The sequence below is a fragment of the Ahaetulla prasina genome, chromosome 15 (genome assembly GCF_028640845.1).
Source record: "Ahaetulla prasina isolate Xishuangbanna chromosome 15, ASM2864084v1, whole genome shotgun sequence".
Classification (NCBI taxonomy): domain Eukaryota; kingdom Metazoa; phylum Chordata; class Lepidosauria; order Squamata; family Colubridae; genus Ahaetulla; species Ahaetulla prasina.
Window position 1 is genome coordinate 17,986,179 of NC_080553.1, and position 14,646 is coordinate 18,000,824.

Below are 14,646 nucleotides of genomic sequence, written 5' to 3' on the forward strand. Positions count from 1 at the left end.
TGTTAAGTGAATCTGGCTTTCCCCATGGACTTTGCTTGTCAGAAGGTCGCAATCTCGTAATTTCATAATAACAGACTTGGAAGGGACCTTGGAGGTCTTCTAGTCCAACCCAGGCAGGAAACCCTACACCATTTCAGACAAATGGTTATCCAACATTTTCTTAAAAATGTCCAGCGTTGGAGCATTCACAACTCCTGCATTCGGCAATCATGTGACCCTGGGACATTGCAACTGTCATTAAGTACACGCCAGCTGCCAAGCGTATGAACTTAGATCGTGTAAACCATGAGGCTGCTGCAATGGCCATAAGGGTGAAAAACAGTCATAACGTTCTTTTTCCAGTGACTTTATAACTCTGAACGGTCACTAAACGAACGGTTGTAAGTCGGGGGCTACTTATACTCGGCCTTACTTCTTTTCCACTCCACTCCGACAAAAGACACAAAATAGAAGGCAGGGGGCTTCCTGCTCTTCCGTTAGACCAGGGGTCTGCAAACTTGGCTCTTTTTAAGACTTGTGGACTTCAACTCCCAGAGTTCCTCAGCCAGCTTTGCTGGGAGTTGAAGTCCACAAGTCTCCAAAGAGCCAAGTTTGCAGACCCCAGCTTTAGATGACTTCTTCCTCCGCAGGATATCGGGAGCAACAACAAATTTTGCATCAAAAAAGCAAACTCAAAAACCCCAAAAAACTTCCATAAGCCTCAAAGTAAAGAAGCAGCGGATGTGAGCATACTTAAGAGAAAGATTACCCCTCCCCACCCCCGACACACAAAACCCCCAATAATTGCTAGAATACTGAATTTAGACATTTCCGTTTCCAATGAAAAGCGAAGTATCGCCAAGGAAAGAGGCGGCCATAACTTACGACAACGGATGTGAGTATGTGAACCATTCGCATGTTTGCGTATATGCCTTGAAAGGGAATCTGAAAGAAGAGAGAAGAGTGTGTGGTACACGCATCGGAGCACAACTGCACACGCCACGCGAATACACAGGAAGCTCTAAGTTGGGAATTGGCTGACGTGCCACCGGGAAAAAAGCTTTTAAGGTTGGGAAAACGTGGACCATCTGAACACAATTCCAGACAGATCTGCTTATCGGATGCCCTACCGCTCTTAAGGTAGCCACAACTCAGGTTGGGAAGCTCCAACCTTTTAAGACCTTTGGACTTCCAACTCCCAGAATTCCACAGGTCTTAAAGTTGCCCAGTTGGACAACCCTAGTCTAAGCCATCCATGGGGATCCAGAACATTGAGAAGAGGGCCTTCAGAAAGTTCTCAAGGTCTTCCCACTTCTTGAGCTTGGACATCTCTGCCACCAGTCCGGGTGCACCACAGGAACACAAGAATCCAACCAACCTGCCTCTGCCTACCCTCAGGCTTCCTAGAACCTCACCACCATGCCAACGTGTCTACAAGCCTTCTCAGGAGGTGGGGGAGAGACGTAGAGGTGTTACAACTCAATGTACGGACGTACATTCCAAGCGTCTGATCCTCGTTCACCCAGGCTGGGCAAAGAGGAAATGTCCCCCATGGAGCTGCTTCTGGTGGGCTTGCACAGCCGTCCTTGCCGTGTGGTCAGAGGTTCTAAACTGGGACCGTCTTCCATTGTTTTCTCTTCCCCTCCCCTCCCCGCTCCCTTTCGGACGTTAGTCTCGTGTGCCAGAGAGGAAGAAGAACGGAAACTCCATCCTATCGTTCGCGCCTTTTGAGCAGCTGGTTGTCTCCTCTGACTGGATGTGATCCAGGCTGCTCTGCTAAAGGGGGAGGGATGGGAGGGGGGGTGTCTACCCCTGCTTTACACTGAAGTGGCCTGGGGTTTGTGACATCACCGATTAATGTGCCCGGGAAACTATTCAGTGAAGGGGCAGCCTGGCTAAAATGTGACTTTTGGGCTGCTGGGTCTTATTACTCCTCAAAATCTTCAGTGAGGTTGGCATGGGTCCCTTGCCAAGGGGTGCATGATAGAGGACTAAACATATTCCACCATTAAGGGTGCTGGCGGAGAGTTTCTAAACCCAACGGCTTCCTGGGCACAAAGGCCAAGCCAATGTAGGGTCCCCGATAGATTTTTATAAGGTATCTAATTACAGAGAGCCCTAACTAGATGAGATTGGGGGGTGGGGGCGCTTGCCTACCCAACAGAGAGAAACGTGTCTTCCTTCAACTTCAGGGTATCCACCTACAGTCTTGGGACTTGCCAACAAGTGTAATTGCAGATTTTTAAGGACAGAAAAGGCCGAAGCCAAGGGATGTCCAACCTGGGGAACTTTGTGGACTTCAACTCCCAGAATTCCTGGCTGGGGAGAATTCCATGGTGGCTGGGGAATGCTGGGAATTGAAGTCCACAGGTCTTAAGAGTTGTCCAGATTGGACACCCTGGTCTAAACCATTCATGGGGATTCAGAAAATTTGAGAAAATTCCAAAGGTGCAAGTATTCTTAAAAACAGATGTTGTGGCAAAAGAACATCAAAAACCCATAGATGGCAAATAATATCCATAATAATAATCATAACAATAACATCATCATCATCTTAAGAAGGTACTTGGTTGATACCTAGGATGCTGGCAGCAACCCGTATCAACCATTAGCACCAGTCAATTGTATTTGTGACACATTTTTTAAATGTCCAGTTGACTGAGTTTCATGTTTAATGAATAAAAGATAATAATAATAATACTCAGAACATTGTACATCTTAAGAAGGTAATTGGTTGATACCTAGGACATTGGCAGCAACCCGTATCAACCATCAGCACCAGTCAATGAGATGCATTTTTCAATGTTCCGTTGACTGAGTTTCATGTTTAATGAATAAAGTGAATAATAATAATAATAATAATAAAAAATCCAGCATAATTATCTCGTTTGCTGTGTATACTGTCATTTTGTATAATAATAATATTTTTACTAGAAAATTATCTCTGGGAATATTTCCATGTGACAATTTGAAGGCACAGTAGACCCTTACAGAGCTATGGATATTGTGACATTAACTGGGGTGAGGTATTTACTGTATCAGACAAGTTTTCATTGCTCTAAGCCATCAAACACACAGAGTTTTGACTCTTATAAAAAGAATGAATCAACCAACAAGCATCAGAGAAGCGGAAAAATAAAATGCGAGACTTACTGGAGGTTGAGGGGGCCCTTTGCCACTGCTGCGCCCTCTGAAATAATAAAAAACAAACAAAAACAAACAGATGAGATCAGAGCAAACTGAAGAGTTTATCATTGCCAAAACTGGAAGTTCACCCCAGGAATGAAAAAGCCAAGAAATGTCAAAATACAGAACTTTGGAAGGCACGTTAGTTAACAGGAATATGTTCCTACACATCAAACCCTGGTGCAGAGTCAGCGTGGATTAAGCGAAAATCGCTGCCAAGGTAGCTTTGCTTGCGATTCTACCCATTTTCTGGCAGCAGGTGAAAGGAAGTCACTGGTAATATGCGTCCCAAGTTGATTTCCAGTGCAAGCAACCCACAAGGAATAAACGACAATTCAAACGTATTTGGGCCCCCAAACGAAACGGCTATCTCAAGGGCTCCCATTTCCAACACGGTTAAACCAACGTTCCCTCGCTGGAGTTTGAAGAAGACCCAAGCCTGCAACCGTCCAGCTCTGCCGGATCAGGTTGTGCCCGCAGCACAACAAACCTCCTCCTGAGCGGTCTTTGGCCCCAGCTAAAAAGCATGAAAATAAAATCCTTCCAGATGCGTTGCAGCCCAGCTGGGCTCTGCAGAGAACCCACCCGCCTTCTTCCAACACCGCTCCGGTGCCCCTTCGGGTTCTCTCGACGCACCAGGAACAAGCAACCGTGACACTCCCATTTTGCCGGACAACAATGCTCCGTATTCATCACCACCACTGGCCAGGTTTCCTAGGAATGCTGGGAAGTGTAGTCCAGTAAGCCCAGGAATGTGGCACCCACAACAACACACTCTTCCAACTCCCTTCGGTGGGAATAGGCAACAGGACGAAGCTAAAACCTTCGGCTGCGATTTGTTTTTTCCCCCTCTCCCAATATATGGGTTTGAGCCTTGAGAACAGACATTTCACAGTTATTTTTCCCCAGGTAATTAAGCACTTCTGCTTATGTCTCCCTGTCTCTCGCAATTTGACAACCAATATAATACTTAAAGCTTGTTAATTAACTCAACGCCTTCCCTTTGGGTCCAGAGCTTCCCTGCTCCCTTTAAGAACCCCCCTCTGCTCTCCAAGCTCAAAGAAAACTCCCATTTCCTGCCTAGAAAGCGCCCCAATTTTCCATTAAAATCCTTCTACTTCCATCTCTCCCCCCTCCTCAACTTATGCACATCAAAAAACAACAACAACAACAACAATTGAGCTTTGGTTAAAGAGCACCAATAAGAATTGCTAAGCAAATGTCAGTACACACAGAAGACAAAACTCCTCGGTGTAACTTCCTCCACCTCCACCCCCACCCAGGTCCTCCTCTTGCATTACAACCAGGAGCAAAACACTCAAATTTCAGTCATGTGACTCGGGAGCACTTGTTGAGCCTTGGAAGAGTGGGGGGGGGCATGGTGGTGCCTTCCCGCCCAGAGGCCTCAACCTCTCTCCCATAAGCCAAACAGGCTAGGAAAAAGGAGGTCCCAACCGAAGGATACACAAAAGTCTCAACATGACAGGGGTCTCCAACCTTGGCCACTTTTAAGACTTGTGGACTTCAACTCCCAGAGTTCCCCAGCCAGCAAAGGGGTGGCAGGTCAGCCCAGATGCTGCTGGCAGCTTCCAAGAAGGACCCAATCATGTCCTGGGAGCTTCAACACCTGGTTGGCTCTTAATTGTTGCTCTCACCCCAGGGTTTTCAAGGGGGGGCTTCTTCCTCAGCCAGTTTGAAGATCCTCCAGCTTGTGTTGTGTTGTGTTGGGCAAATCAGGGCTTGGGGGGGGGGGAAAGGGGGGAATCGCCAGCTGGGATCCATAGATCTCCTCCTGCCAAAGCGACCAGTGATGGATGGCTCCTATCAGGAAAGTCCCAGCAAATATTTTCTTGAAGGGAAAGCTCTCCAAATGGAATCCAGTAGACTTTTTAAAGAACATTTAGCCAATGCCCAACAAGGACTTGCATGGGCTCCCCATTAAGATGGCCGTCGAAGGCAACCTTCCAAGGTGAAAGGTCTCACAAGCCCTTTCTTCTTCTTCTTCTTCTTCTTCTTCTTCTTCTTCTTCTTCTTCTTCTTCTTCTTCTTCTCCTTCTCCTTCTTCTTCTTCCCCTCGGAGCAACTCACAAGCCGGAAGAAAAAGAACCAAGCATGTTCCTAGACCAGCTGCCAAACTGGGACAGACGCTAAGTGAAGAATCCAGCCTACTTCGGATTCTGCAGGTGCTTGGCGGCCAACAGAGAAGCTGTTGCAACCACATGAGCTGCGATGGCGCAGTGGTTAGAGTGCAGGACTGCGGGCTCCTTCTGCTGACTGCCGGCTGCCTGCAATTTGGGCAGCTCGATTCTCACCAGACTCAAGGTTGGACTCAGGCTTCCGTCCTTCCGAGGTGGGTAAAATGAGGGCCCAGATGGTTGGGGTTTGCAAGAGGCTGACTCTGAAAACCGCTTAGAGAGAGAGAGAGAGAGAGCTGGAAAGCACTGTGTAAGTGCTACAGCTATGGGGTCCTTGGAGAAAGGACCCCCCAACTTGGTGGCGTATTCTCAACTACCGGTAACCAAAACAGCGGAGGAGGCAGCACCCACAATCCTTCCTTGCAGTTTCCTTTCACACAACAAGTGACATTAGCTCATTGAGAAGTCAGCCAGTTGGGCTGCTAACTTCTCAGAATTCTTGACCCAAGTCAGAAAGTCATCCAAGAGAAGTCACAGGTGAGATGGTCCTTTCTCTCTCTCTCTCATCTATCAATTTATCTATCAAATCTACATATCTATTCATCCATCCATATTATCCATCCATCCATCCATCCATATTATCTATCTATCTATCTATCTATCTATCTATCTATCTATCTATCTATCTATCTATCTATCTATCTATCCTACATATCTATCTATCTATCTATCCTACATATCTATTTATAGAATAGAATAGAATAGAATTTTATTGGCCAAGTGTGATTGGACACACAAGGAATTTGTCTTGGTGCATATGCTCTCAGTGTACATAAAAGAAAAGATACATTCATCAAGGTACAACATTTACAACACAATTGATGGTCAATATATCAATATAAATCATAAGGATTGCCAGCAACAAGTTATAGTCATACAGTCATAAGTGGAAAGAGATTGGTGAAGGGAACTATGAGATTAATAGTAGTGCATATTCAGTAAATAGTTTGACACTGTTGATGGAATTATTTGTTTAGCAGAGTGATGGCCTTCGGGAAAAAACTGTTGTTGTGTCTAGTTGTTCTGGTGTGCAGTGCTCTATAGCATCGTTTTGAGGGTAGGAGTTGAAACAGTTTATGTCCAGGATGCGAGGGATCTGCAAATATATCCATATTATCCATCTATCCATCCAACCATATTATCTATCTATCTATCTGTCTGTCTGTCTGTCTATCTATCTATCTATTCATCCATCCATATATATTATCCATCTATTCATCCAACCATATTATCTATCTATCCATCCATCTATATTATCCATCTATCCATCCAACCATATTATCTATCTATCTATCTGTCTGTCTGTCTATCTATCTATTCATCCATCCATCTATATTATCCATCTATCCATCCAACCAACCATATTATCTATCTATCCATCCATCTATATTATCCATCTATCCATCCAACCATATTATCTATCTATCCATCCATCTATATTATCCATCTATCCATCCAACCATATTATCTATCTATCCTACATATCTATGTATATATCCATATTATCCATCTATCCATCCAACCATATTATCTATCTATTCATCCATCATATTATCCATCTATCCATCCATCCATCCATCCATCCATCCATCCATCCATCCATCCATCCATCTATATTTATCTATCTTTCTCTCTATCTATCAATCTATCTATCCTACATATCTATTCATCCATCCATATTATCCATCCATCCATATTATCTATCCATCCATCCATCTATCTATCTATCACATCTATCAATCAATGACCGGCCGACCTACCCTTTTAAATCTATCAATGGTTTTGCTTACAAAACTTCTGTCCTTGGGATTAAGTTATAAATCATTTCTGACCCATTTGGCTTATGGGAAAAATTGGTGAATATGGAACCCTTCGTCAGTTACCTTTCATCGCTGGTACAGACAGTCCTTGATTTACAACCACAATTGAGCCCAAAATTTCTGTTTGCAAAGTGAGACATTTGTTCCGTGACCTTTGCCCCCATTTTACGACCTTTCTTGCCTCGGCTGTTAAGTGAACCCTTTAACCGCTTAAGTCAGTTAGTAGCCCAGTTGTTAAGCCTGACTACCCCGTGGATTCGGCTTGTCGGAAGGTCACAAAAGGGGATCGTATGACCCTGGGACGCTGCAGCCATCATAAATACGAAGCAGCTGCCCAGGGTCTGAATTTTGATCACGTGACCGTGGGGATGCCACAGAGGTCGTTAAGTGTGAAAAACGGTCCCAAGTCACTTTTTTCAGTGTCGTCGTAACTTTGAAAAGTCAGTAAATGAACCGTTGCAAAAGTCAAGGATCACCTGTAAGCATCTCTTGGGCTTAAAAAGATTCCACCCTGCATTTCCCAAGGATTTGAACCCAAAGCCAAATCCAAGGCTGCCTGTGGGTGGACGACGCTCAGGGCTTCTGCCCGCAGGCCTGGGATAAACAGAAGCTGGGAATTTGCACCCTGAAGTTTCTAGCCAGGGTGGGAGAGGAAGGCCAAGGACATCGTAAAAAGGGGAGTTTTGTTGCAACTGCCAGGTGGGCCTGGGATCCTGATAGCACCTTTGCCGATGAAATGTTATTAAAAGCCACGACCTTTTTATGAGCCGCAAGCTGACTTAAGCTCCTGCCTTTTAATAAAATGGGCCGGCTGGATAAGACGCCACCAAACCTCTTTGGCTGCCCTGTAAATATTTACAGAATTCCTTTCAAAGGAAGCCGGGCTGATTTTTTTCTCTTTTTAAGTCCTCGGTGGACGACGGAAGTGTTTTATTTATTTATTTATTTATTTATTTATTCGTACTTTTATACCGCCCTATCTCCCTAGGGATTTTCATCCAACGTTGGGGCTGTCTTCAAATTCAGCTTCCATACGTGTTTTCCTGTTTTGTCCCAGCTTTGCTATACAAAAAAAAAATTTAAATGTATCCTTTGAACTGAGTTTATTACTTAGGCTAAGCCTTTTCGGATGGCCCCAAGTCTCACCTAAGGTAAAGGTTCCCCTCGCACATAGGTGCTAGTCGTTCCTGACTCTAGGGGGCGGTGCTCCTCTCTGTTTCAAAGCCGAAGAGCCAGCGCTGTCCGGAGACGTCTCCGAGGTCATGTGGCCAGCATGACACAACGCCAAAGGCGCACGGAACGCTGTGACCTTCCCACCAAAAGTGGTCCCTATTTTTCTACTTGCATTTTTTATGTACTTTTGAACTGCTAGGTTGGCAGAAGCTGGGACAAGTCACGGGAGCTCGCCCCGTTACGCGGCACTGGGGATTCGAACGGTTGAACTGCCGATCTTTCGATCGACTAGCTCAGCGTCTTAGCCACTAAGCCACTGCATCCCTTAAGTCTCACCTACCTGGGCATAAATCCCCCTTTTTTATGACTTTCAGGCCACAAATAGTAAGGACACCGAGGTTGTTCATTTAAGTCTTTCTCAGCAAGTTCACAACAGGCATTCCTCCACCTATGACCAAAATTGAGCCCAAAATTCCTATTGTTAAGCGAGACATTTGTTACGTGAGTCTGCCCCGTTTTACGACCTTTCTTGCCACGGTTGTTAAGTGAATCACTGCAGGTGTTAAGTTAGTAACCTGGTTGTTAAATGAATCCAGCTTCCCCTTTGACGTGGCTTGGGAGAAGGTCGCCAAAGGGGATTGATTGATTGATTTAAATTTTTATACCGCCCTTCTCCCGAAGGACTCAGGGCCAAAGATAAAAACAGTAAATATACAAAGTTAAAATATCAATTTAAAATACCTATTCAATAGTGGCCGAATTAAAACCGTCAGATTGACCTAACCTAAAATACCCCATATAAAATTACAAAGGATTAAAAAAATTTAAAAATTTAAAATTTAAAAAATTTAAAAAATCAGTCCAGTCCCGCTTGTATAAATAAGTGAGTTTTTAATTCCAGGCAAAAGGTCCGAAGGTCAGATATTTGGCGCAAACCTGGGGGAAGGTCGTTCCAGAGCGTAGGTGCTCCAACAGAGAAGGCCCTTCCCCTGGGGGCCGCCAGCCGGCATTGCTTGGCGGACGGCACCCTGAGGAGACCCTCTCTGTGAGAGCGTACGGGTCGATGGGAGGCATAAGGGATCACGTGACCTTGGGCCACTGCAACCGTCGTAAGTATGAGTCAATTGCCAGGCATCTGAATTTTGATCACACGATCATGGGGTCACTTTTTTCAGTGGCGTTTGTAGCTTTGAACGGTCACTGAATGAACCGTTGTAAGTCGAGGACTATCTTAATCCTTTCTTGCAATTTATATGGTCTGAAATATTTCTCCAAAGTCATAATTATACGGCTTTGGGGTTTTTCTTTTCTCTATCCTCACTTTACTGAAAAAAGTATTCTTGTAGATTAGATTAGCAGATGAGTTTCCCAATTTTAGGAGGTGTAGACTTCAACTCCCAGAATTCCCCAGCCAGGAATGCTGGGAGTTGAAGTCCGCGCCTCTTAAAGCTGCCACAAGATTGAGAAACGCTGGATTAGAGAAACAGAAGAAGAAATGCTTCTGATAATAAATCAAGGACGGTTTTTATCAAGCCCTTGGAGCCAGACACACAGGCAGAATTTTCTGATTATCATTTCTTAGAGGATTGAAAATAGTTTTGACTATTTATCTCAGGCAATCAAGGCTGAGAACACCAGGTTCCCGTGTTGGAGAGAGGCATAAGACAAAATACAGCCGGATGAGCCTTGGATATAAAAACTCTCCAAAAAGTTTTCCAAACATGACCAGATAGGCATACGTACACACAAGCTTCTATCTAACCAAAATAATGACCGTCAAAATTGAAGTTCTGTTGTTAGGCATCAATTTACATTTTAAAAGCCCACAATGCAAAAACCTGAACTGGGGAATCAATGATAAGAAGGGAAGAATTTGCTTTTCAGGACTATTTCAACTTAGCGAGTTTTGACGTGAGCTGCGAGATATCGATTCAACTCTGACCTTAAGGAAACGGGTCTTACACAAAGCCAGAACGGTTGAGCCACATCTCGGGAGGCTTGGAGCCCAACCCAACTGGGGAGCAGTTGAGTATTTCCAAGCTGTCCTTGAACATGTCAGACACTGGACCTAGACCCCCAAGCAGGCTGATGAGCCACCAACTGCCCTTCTTCCTTAACATACGGGCACCACATCTTCTAGCAAATAAATTCCTGGTGGCTTTTAGCTCCAGGAGTTCCAACGTCAAACTGGAGTTTGAAACTGGAAGGAAGGAAATCCGAAGCATTTGGGAATCCAAGCTCCATCCAGAAATGCTTGGAGGCCTTGTGAATTCCTGCTGCCCCTCTTCCCAACCTTGGCTGTCCACTCACCTAGCTGGCCTTTCCTCTCTGTTCTAGGAGCCCGTAGATTCTCGGTCATCCAAGTCACGGATGGAGGATTGAGAATCTCTACAGACTTTTAGCTGGACAATTTCAGAGGAATCCCCTTCAAACGGTGTGGGAACACGAACAGATTTCCAGAGGGAAAAACTCCAGCGCACAGGAAGCATTGGTGACCCTGAGGACGCAGAGAGACCTCCCGGTGGCCTCAATGGCCCTCTAAAAGGATGCAACTGACCAGCCATCTGCAAGGAATATAACATCCTTCCATTCTTCACTATCCTGTCGGAGCTGAAGAAGCTTCTTGGATGAGAAGGGAAAACATCTTCCAAATAAAAACAAGGAAGTCCAGTTGCCTCCTGAAAAAGCCCCTTTTAGGGACGTCTCCGCCTGTCCTAGAGTTGACGTACACAGGGGATTAACAGGCTCCCCAGGTCACTATAAGGGTCAGGACAGAAGGAACCCTTGGCCGGCGCCCAGCAGGCCGGTTTACAAAGGAGTTGCTCCTGCCTCCGTCTCCCTGCTAATGAGCTTACGTAAAGGAAGAGGAGTCCTTGCAAAACGACCGGCCACAGAAAACTCCCAGGATGAGAAGGGGGAACATTTTGGTGCAAACCGAGCATCGATTCCCATTCGGCGGAAGAAGCTTACCTTCAGATTTTTTTTACTCCGGAGGTCTCAAGAGGGTGAATTTAGTCACGTTTCAAAATATGAAAAGCAGGAGAGTGCTTTGCTTTTGCTGGGGTAACCGTATACCATCAATTCACACGACGGCATTGCATAACCCCGGACAGGTATTGGAAGGGTTGTCTTTGTCAACAGCTGTCACCCTGGAAAAGCCCACAGGCTCCCCCAGCGATCAATATCCCGTCTGTCAAAGGCTTTGGGGAGACCCCTCTGCCCCCCCACCCCACCCAAGCTCGGACCCTCTGGACCGGCAACATTTGCAACCTTTAGTAGGGTAGAACTTTTTTCTCCCGAAGGAAGGCAAATATTGAAATATTTGGGATAAGGTTGCAAGATCCAATCTGGGTTGGTCACACCAGGAACAGGAGGGGGGGGGGATCTCCGGGTCCCGGTCTGACCGACCCGGATGGGATCTGGCCACAACTTTGTTCTCTTCCTTACAAGCCCCCCCCCCCGCCCCACCATCCCCGTGCCAGGGAAGCAGTCAGGCAGAGACCCCCACCCCACCCCTTCCCCGGGCCTGGCCTCCCCAGCACCAGCAGCTTAGCTGAAAAGCTGAAATTTCAGAGGTCGAAGCGAGAAGGGGGGAAAAAATAAAAATAAAATCCAGTTATTTTTCTCCACGGTTGCAAAAACCACAAGAATTCTCTCTCTTCCCCCCCCTCCCCCCCCATTCTCCTGCCCAAGGTGGGGGGAGAGAAAGAAAGAGGGAGATAAGAGAGGCGGCCCACCTTCCTCCCCCTCCCCCCCCCAAGGCCCAGAGGGGAGGGGAGGGGAGGGGGGGCTGCCTTGCCCGGCCTTTCTCCATCGCAGCCCCCTCCCCCCTTTTTGTGGATGCCCAGGAGGGAGGGGAGGGGAGGGGGGGCATTATTTGGGCGGATGGAGACCCAGGCCCTCATCCCGGGGAGGGGGGGGGCTTCTGGGGGAGGGGGCCCCGTTCTCTGGGGCCGAGAGACCCTCCCGGCCGGCCCGGGGTCCCTGCGGCAGAGCAGGCCGCGGCGGTGCCCTCGCCTCTCCTCGGGCCTGAAAGGGCAGCGGCGGCCCCTCCGGCCAGGGACGACCCCTCCCCACCCTCCCCCCCGTCTCTCTCCCCGGCACCCACCTGCCCAGCGTGGGCCGCGCTCCCGGGCCCGGCCCGCCCGCCTTGCGCCCGCCCGACGGAGCTGCGGCCGGGGCTGGCGAGGGCGAGGGCGAGGGCGAGGCGGCGGCGGCGGCGGAGGGCTGCGGGGGCGTCGTGGCGGCGGGGCCCGGCGGGGGCTGCGGCGGGGCCGGGGGCGGCGAGGGCTGCGGAGACGGCTTCAGCGCCATGGCGAGGCCCGCGGAGGGATCCGGCCGCGCGGGGCGGAGCGGAGCGGAGGACGAGCAGGAGGAGCTGGAGGAGGAGGAGGAGGAGGAGGCTGCCTTGCCCGCTTGCCCGCCCGGCTCGCTCTCTCCCCTCGCTCGCTCGCTCGCTCGTGCCCGCCCAGCCCCGGAACCGCTTCCCTCCTCCTCCTCGCCCCCCCGCCTCCCCTCTGCTGCCCCGGGCACGCGCGCCCCCTCTCCTCTTGCACGCGCACGCGCCCTCCCCGCCCCGCCAGCCTCTGAGCACATGCAGAGTGGAGCCGGGTTGAAGGGCCCCGTGCGGGGTCTCTACGCCCTCGCTTCCACGGCGCCCCCCACACACCCGTTTTCTTCTGCAACGATCCCCCACCCTTTCTGGACGGGAGCCCCCACCCTTTCTATAAGGGTCCCTCTCCTGTTTCTGCATTAATCCCCCTTTTGCAAGGATTCCCCTTTCTGGACGGAACCCCCTTTCTACAACGATCCCCCGTCTCTGCAATGATCCCCCTTTCTACAAAGATCCCCCCGTCTCTGCAATGATCCCCCTTTCTGAACGGAACCCCCCTTTCTACAAGGATCCCCTCTCCCGTTTCTGGAAGGGACCCCCCTTTCCCCTCCCCCAATTTGGAGATCTGTAGGCAAAGCCCCCCTCCCGGGCCCCCGGCTGCCTCCCCTTCCAGGAGCCGGGAAGGCGCCCGCGGGGCAATGGCGCGAAGGGCGGCGGGCGCCCGGTTGCAAAAGGAGCGCTGCTGCTTTGCTCTCCGGCTGGGTATTCTTGAGGCCGGGCCCGCTCTAGTTTGACCGGGGGGGGGGGGAAAGGAGGGTGGGGGGGAGCGTTCCTTCCCCAGGGGGTCTTGCTTCGAGGGTGGGAGAAACAGAGCCCGGTTTAACTCCGGCTGGCGGAAGGAGCCACCGTTCATACAACACATCGAGCCGCAAACTGTACACGTGAAAACCCATCAGCGGCGGGCTGGTTTCCCTTTTCAAGCGGTTCCAGTCGGGCTTCGCGTCGAGCGGGTTCAACCCAGCCCTGTTCTGAACTCGGCCGACCTCTGGATCTGCGGTTTTCATACTTGGGTGAGGGGCGTATTTATTAATGAATCAGACAGCTTAATAAAACCGGATTGGTGGCAGCAATCGAAGCTGAGATGCAGATCCCCCCCCCCTTCACAGATGAGGCTCCGAAGCAAGCAACTGAAAACTGGGTTTAGAAGGCACAAATGGTTATTTCCGTGCCACAAACATGTATTCCCCCCCCCCACTCCCCGAATCTGCAAAGATCCCTGGGAAATGGATGTTGCAAGTCGAAAAACCAAAATATGTGAATTCTGTATATAACAATGCATACAATAAGGTTACTGTGTATTAATAGATGTTTGCTTAATTAGTTATAAGAAAGATGCGTTTCCTTCCTGTTTAGTTGGAGACTAGCTGCAGGAAGGGAGGAATTGCTTAAATACCCAGAAAGGTGACATCTTTGTTGTGACCAACACACACACAAAAAAGAGAAGAGCAATCTTGTGATTTTCCAGAATTCATTCCCAAACTGACAGCTCAGCAAAATGGGGGGGGTGGGGGGCTGCAAAACCACCACTGGGCGGGACTCGGTTGGACTAAGCTGAAGGTTTTGAGGGGACTGACTGGGGCAAGGAAAGATCACCGAGCCCTGAGATTGGCATGAAACAAATTACAATTTATTCCTTTCTTTTCGATAAAACCTTTTCTTTTTTGCAGCCCGCTTCAGCGTGACATGAAACTTAAGCTAAAGCTTCAGGGTCTTAAGATGCTTCGGGTGAAAACAAAAGCTGGGCCATGAGGGAGAAAACAAAAATCAATTACTGATTGATAGGATAAGAGGGTTGCGAGGGGGCACTGCCCAATGGAGCAAAGGGCACAACCGGTTCACCAGGCAGGGGGCATCACGGAGGGTGGGCTTAACCCACCTGTAGAGCCAGGGGCCCTCCGTC

The 14,646-nt window shown here is 48.6% G+C and overlaps 1 protein-coding gene across 3 annotated transcripts in view; it reads right to left on the reverse strand.

Moving 5' to 3' along the window:
* Window positions 1-12,802, reverse strand: part of ATXN2 (ataxin 2) — a 38,515-nt gene extending 25,713 nt beyond the window's left edge. For 2 of the 3 annotated variants that reach the window (XM_058158147.1, XM_058158146.1), the window contains exons 1-3: window positions 12,462-12,801; window positions 3,133-3,169; window positions 865-924 (exon numbers count right to left, since the gene is read on the reverse strand). In XM_058158147.1, coding sequence (XP_058014130.1) covers window positions 865-924; window positions 3,133-3,169; window positions 12,462-12,667 — 303 coding nt within the window. In that variant the 5' untranslated portion in view covers window positions 12,668-12,801. Of the gene's footprint in view, window positions 1-864; window positions 925-3,132; window positions 3,170-12,461 lie in introns of all 3 variants that reach the window. The other variant, XM_058158148.1, reaches the window with a different exon arrangement.
* Window positions 12,803-14,646: the final 1,844 nt, after the last annotated feature.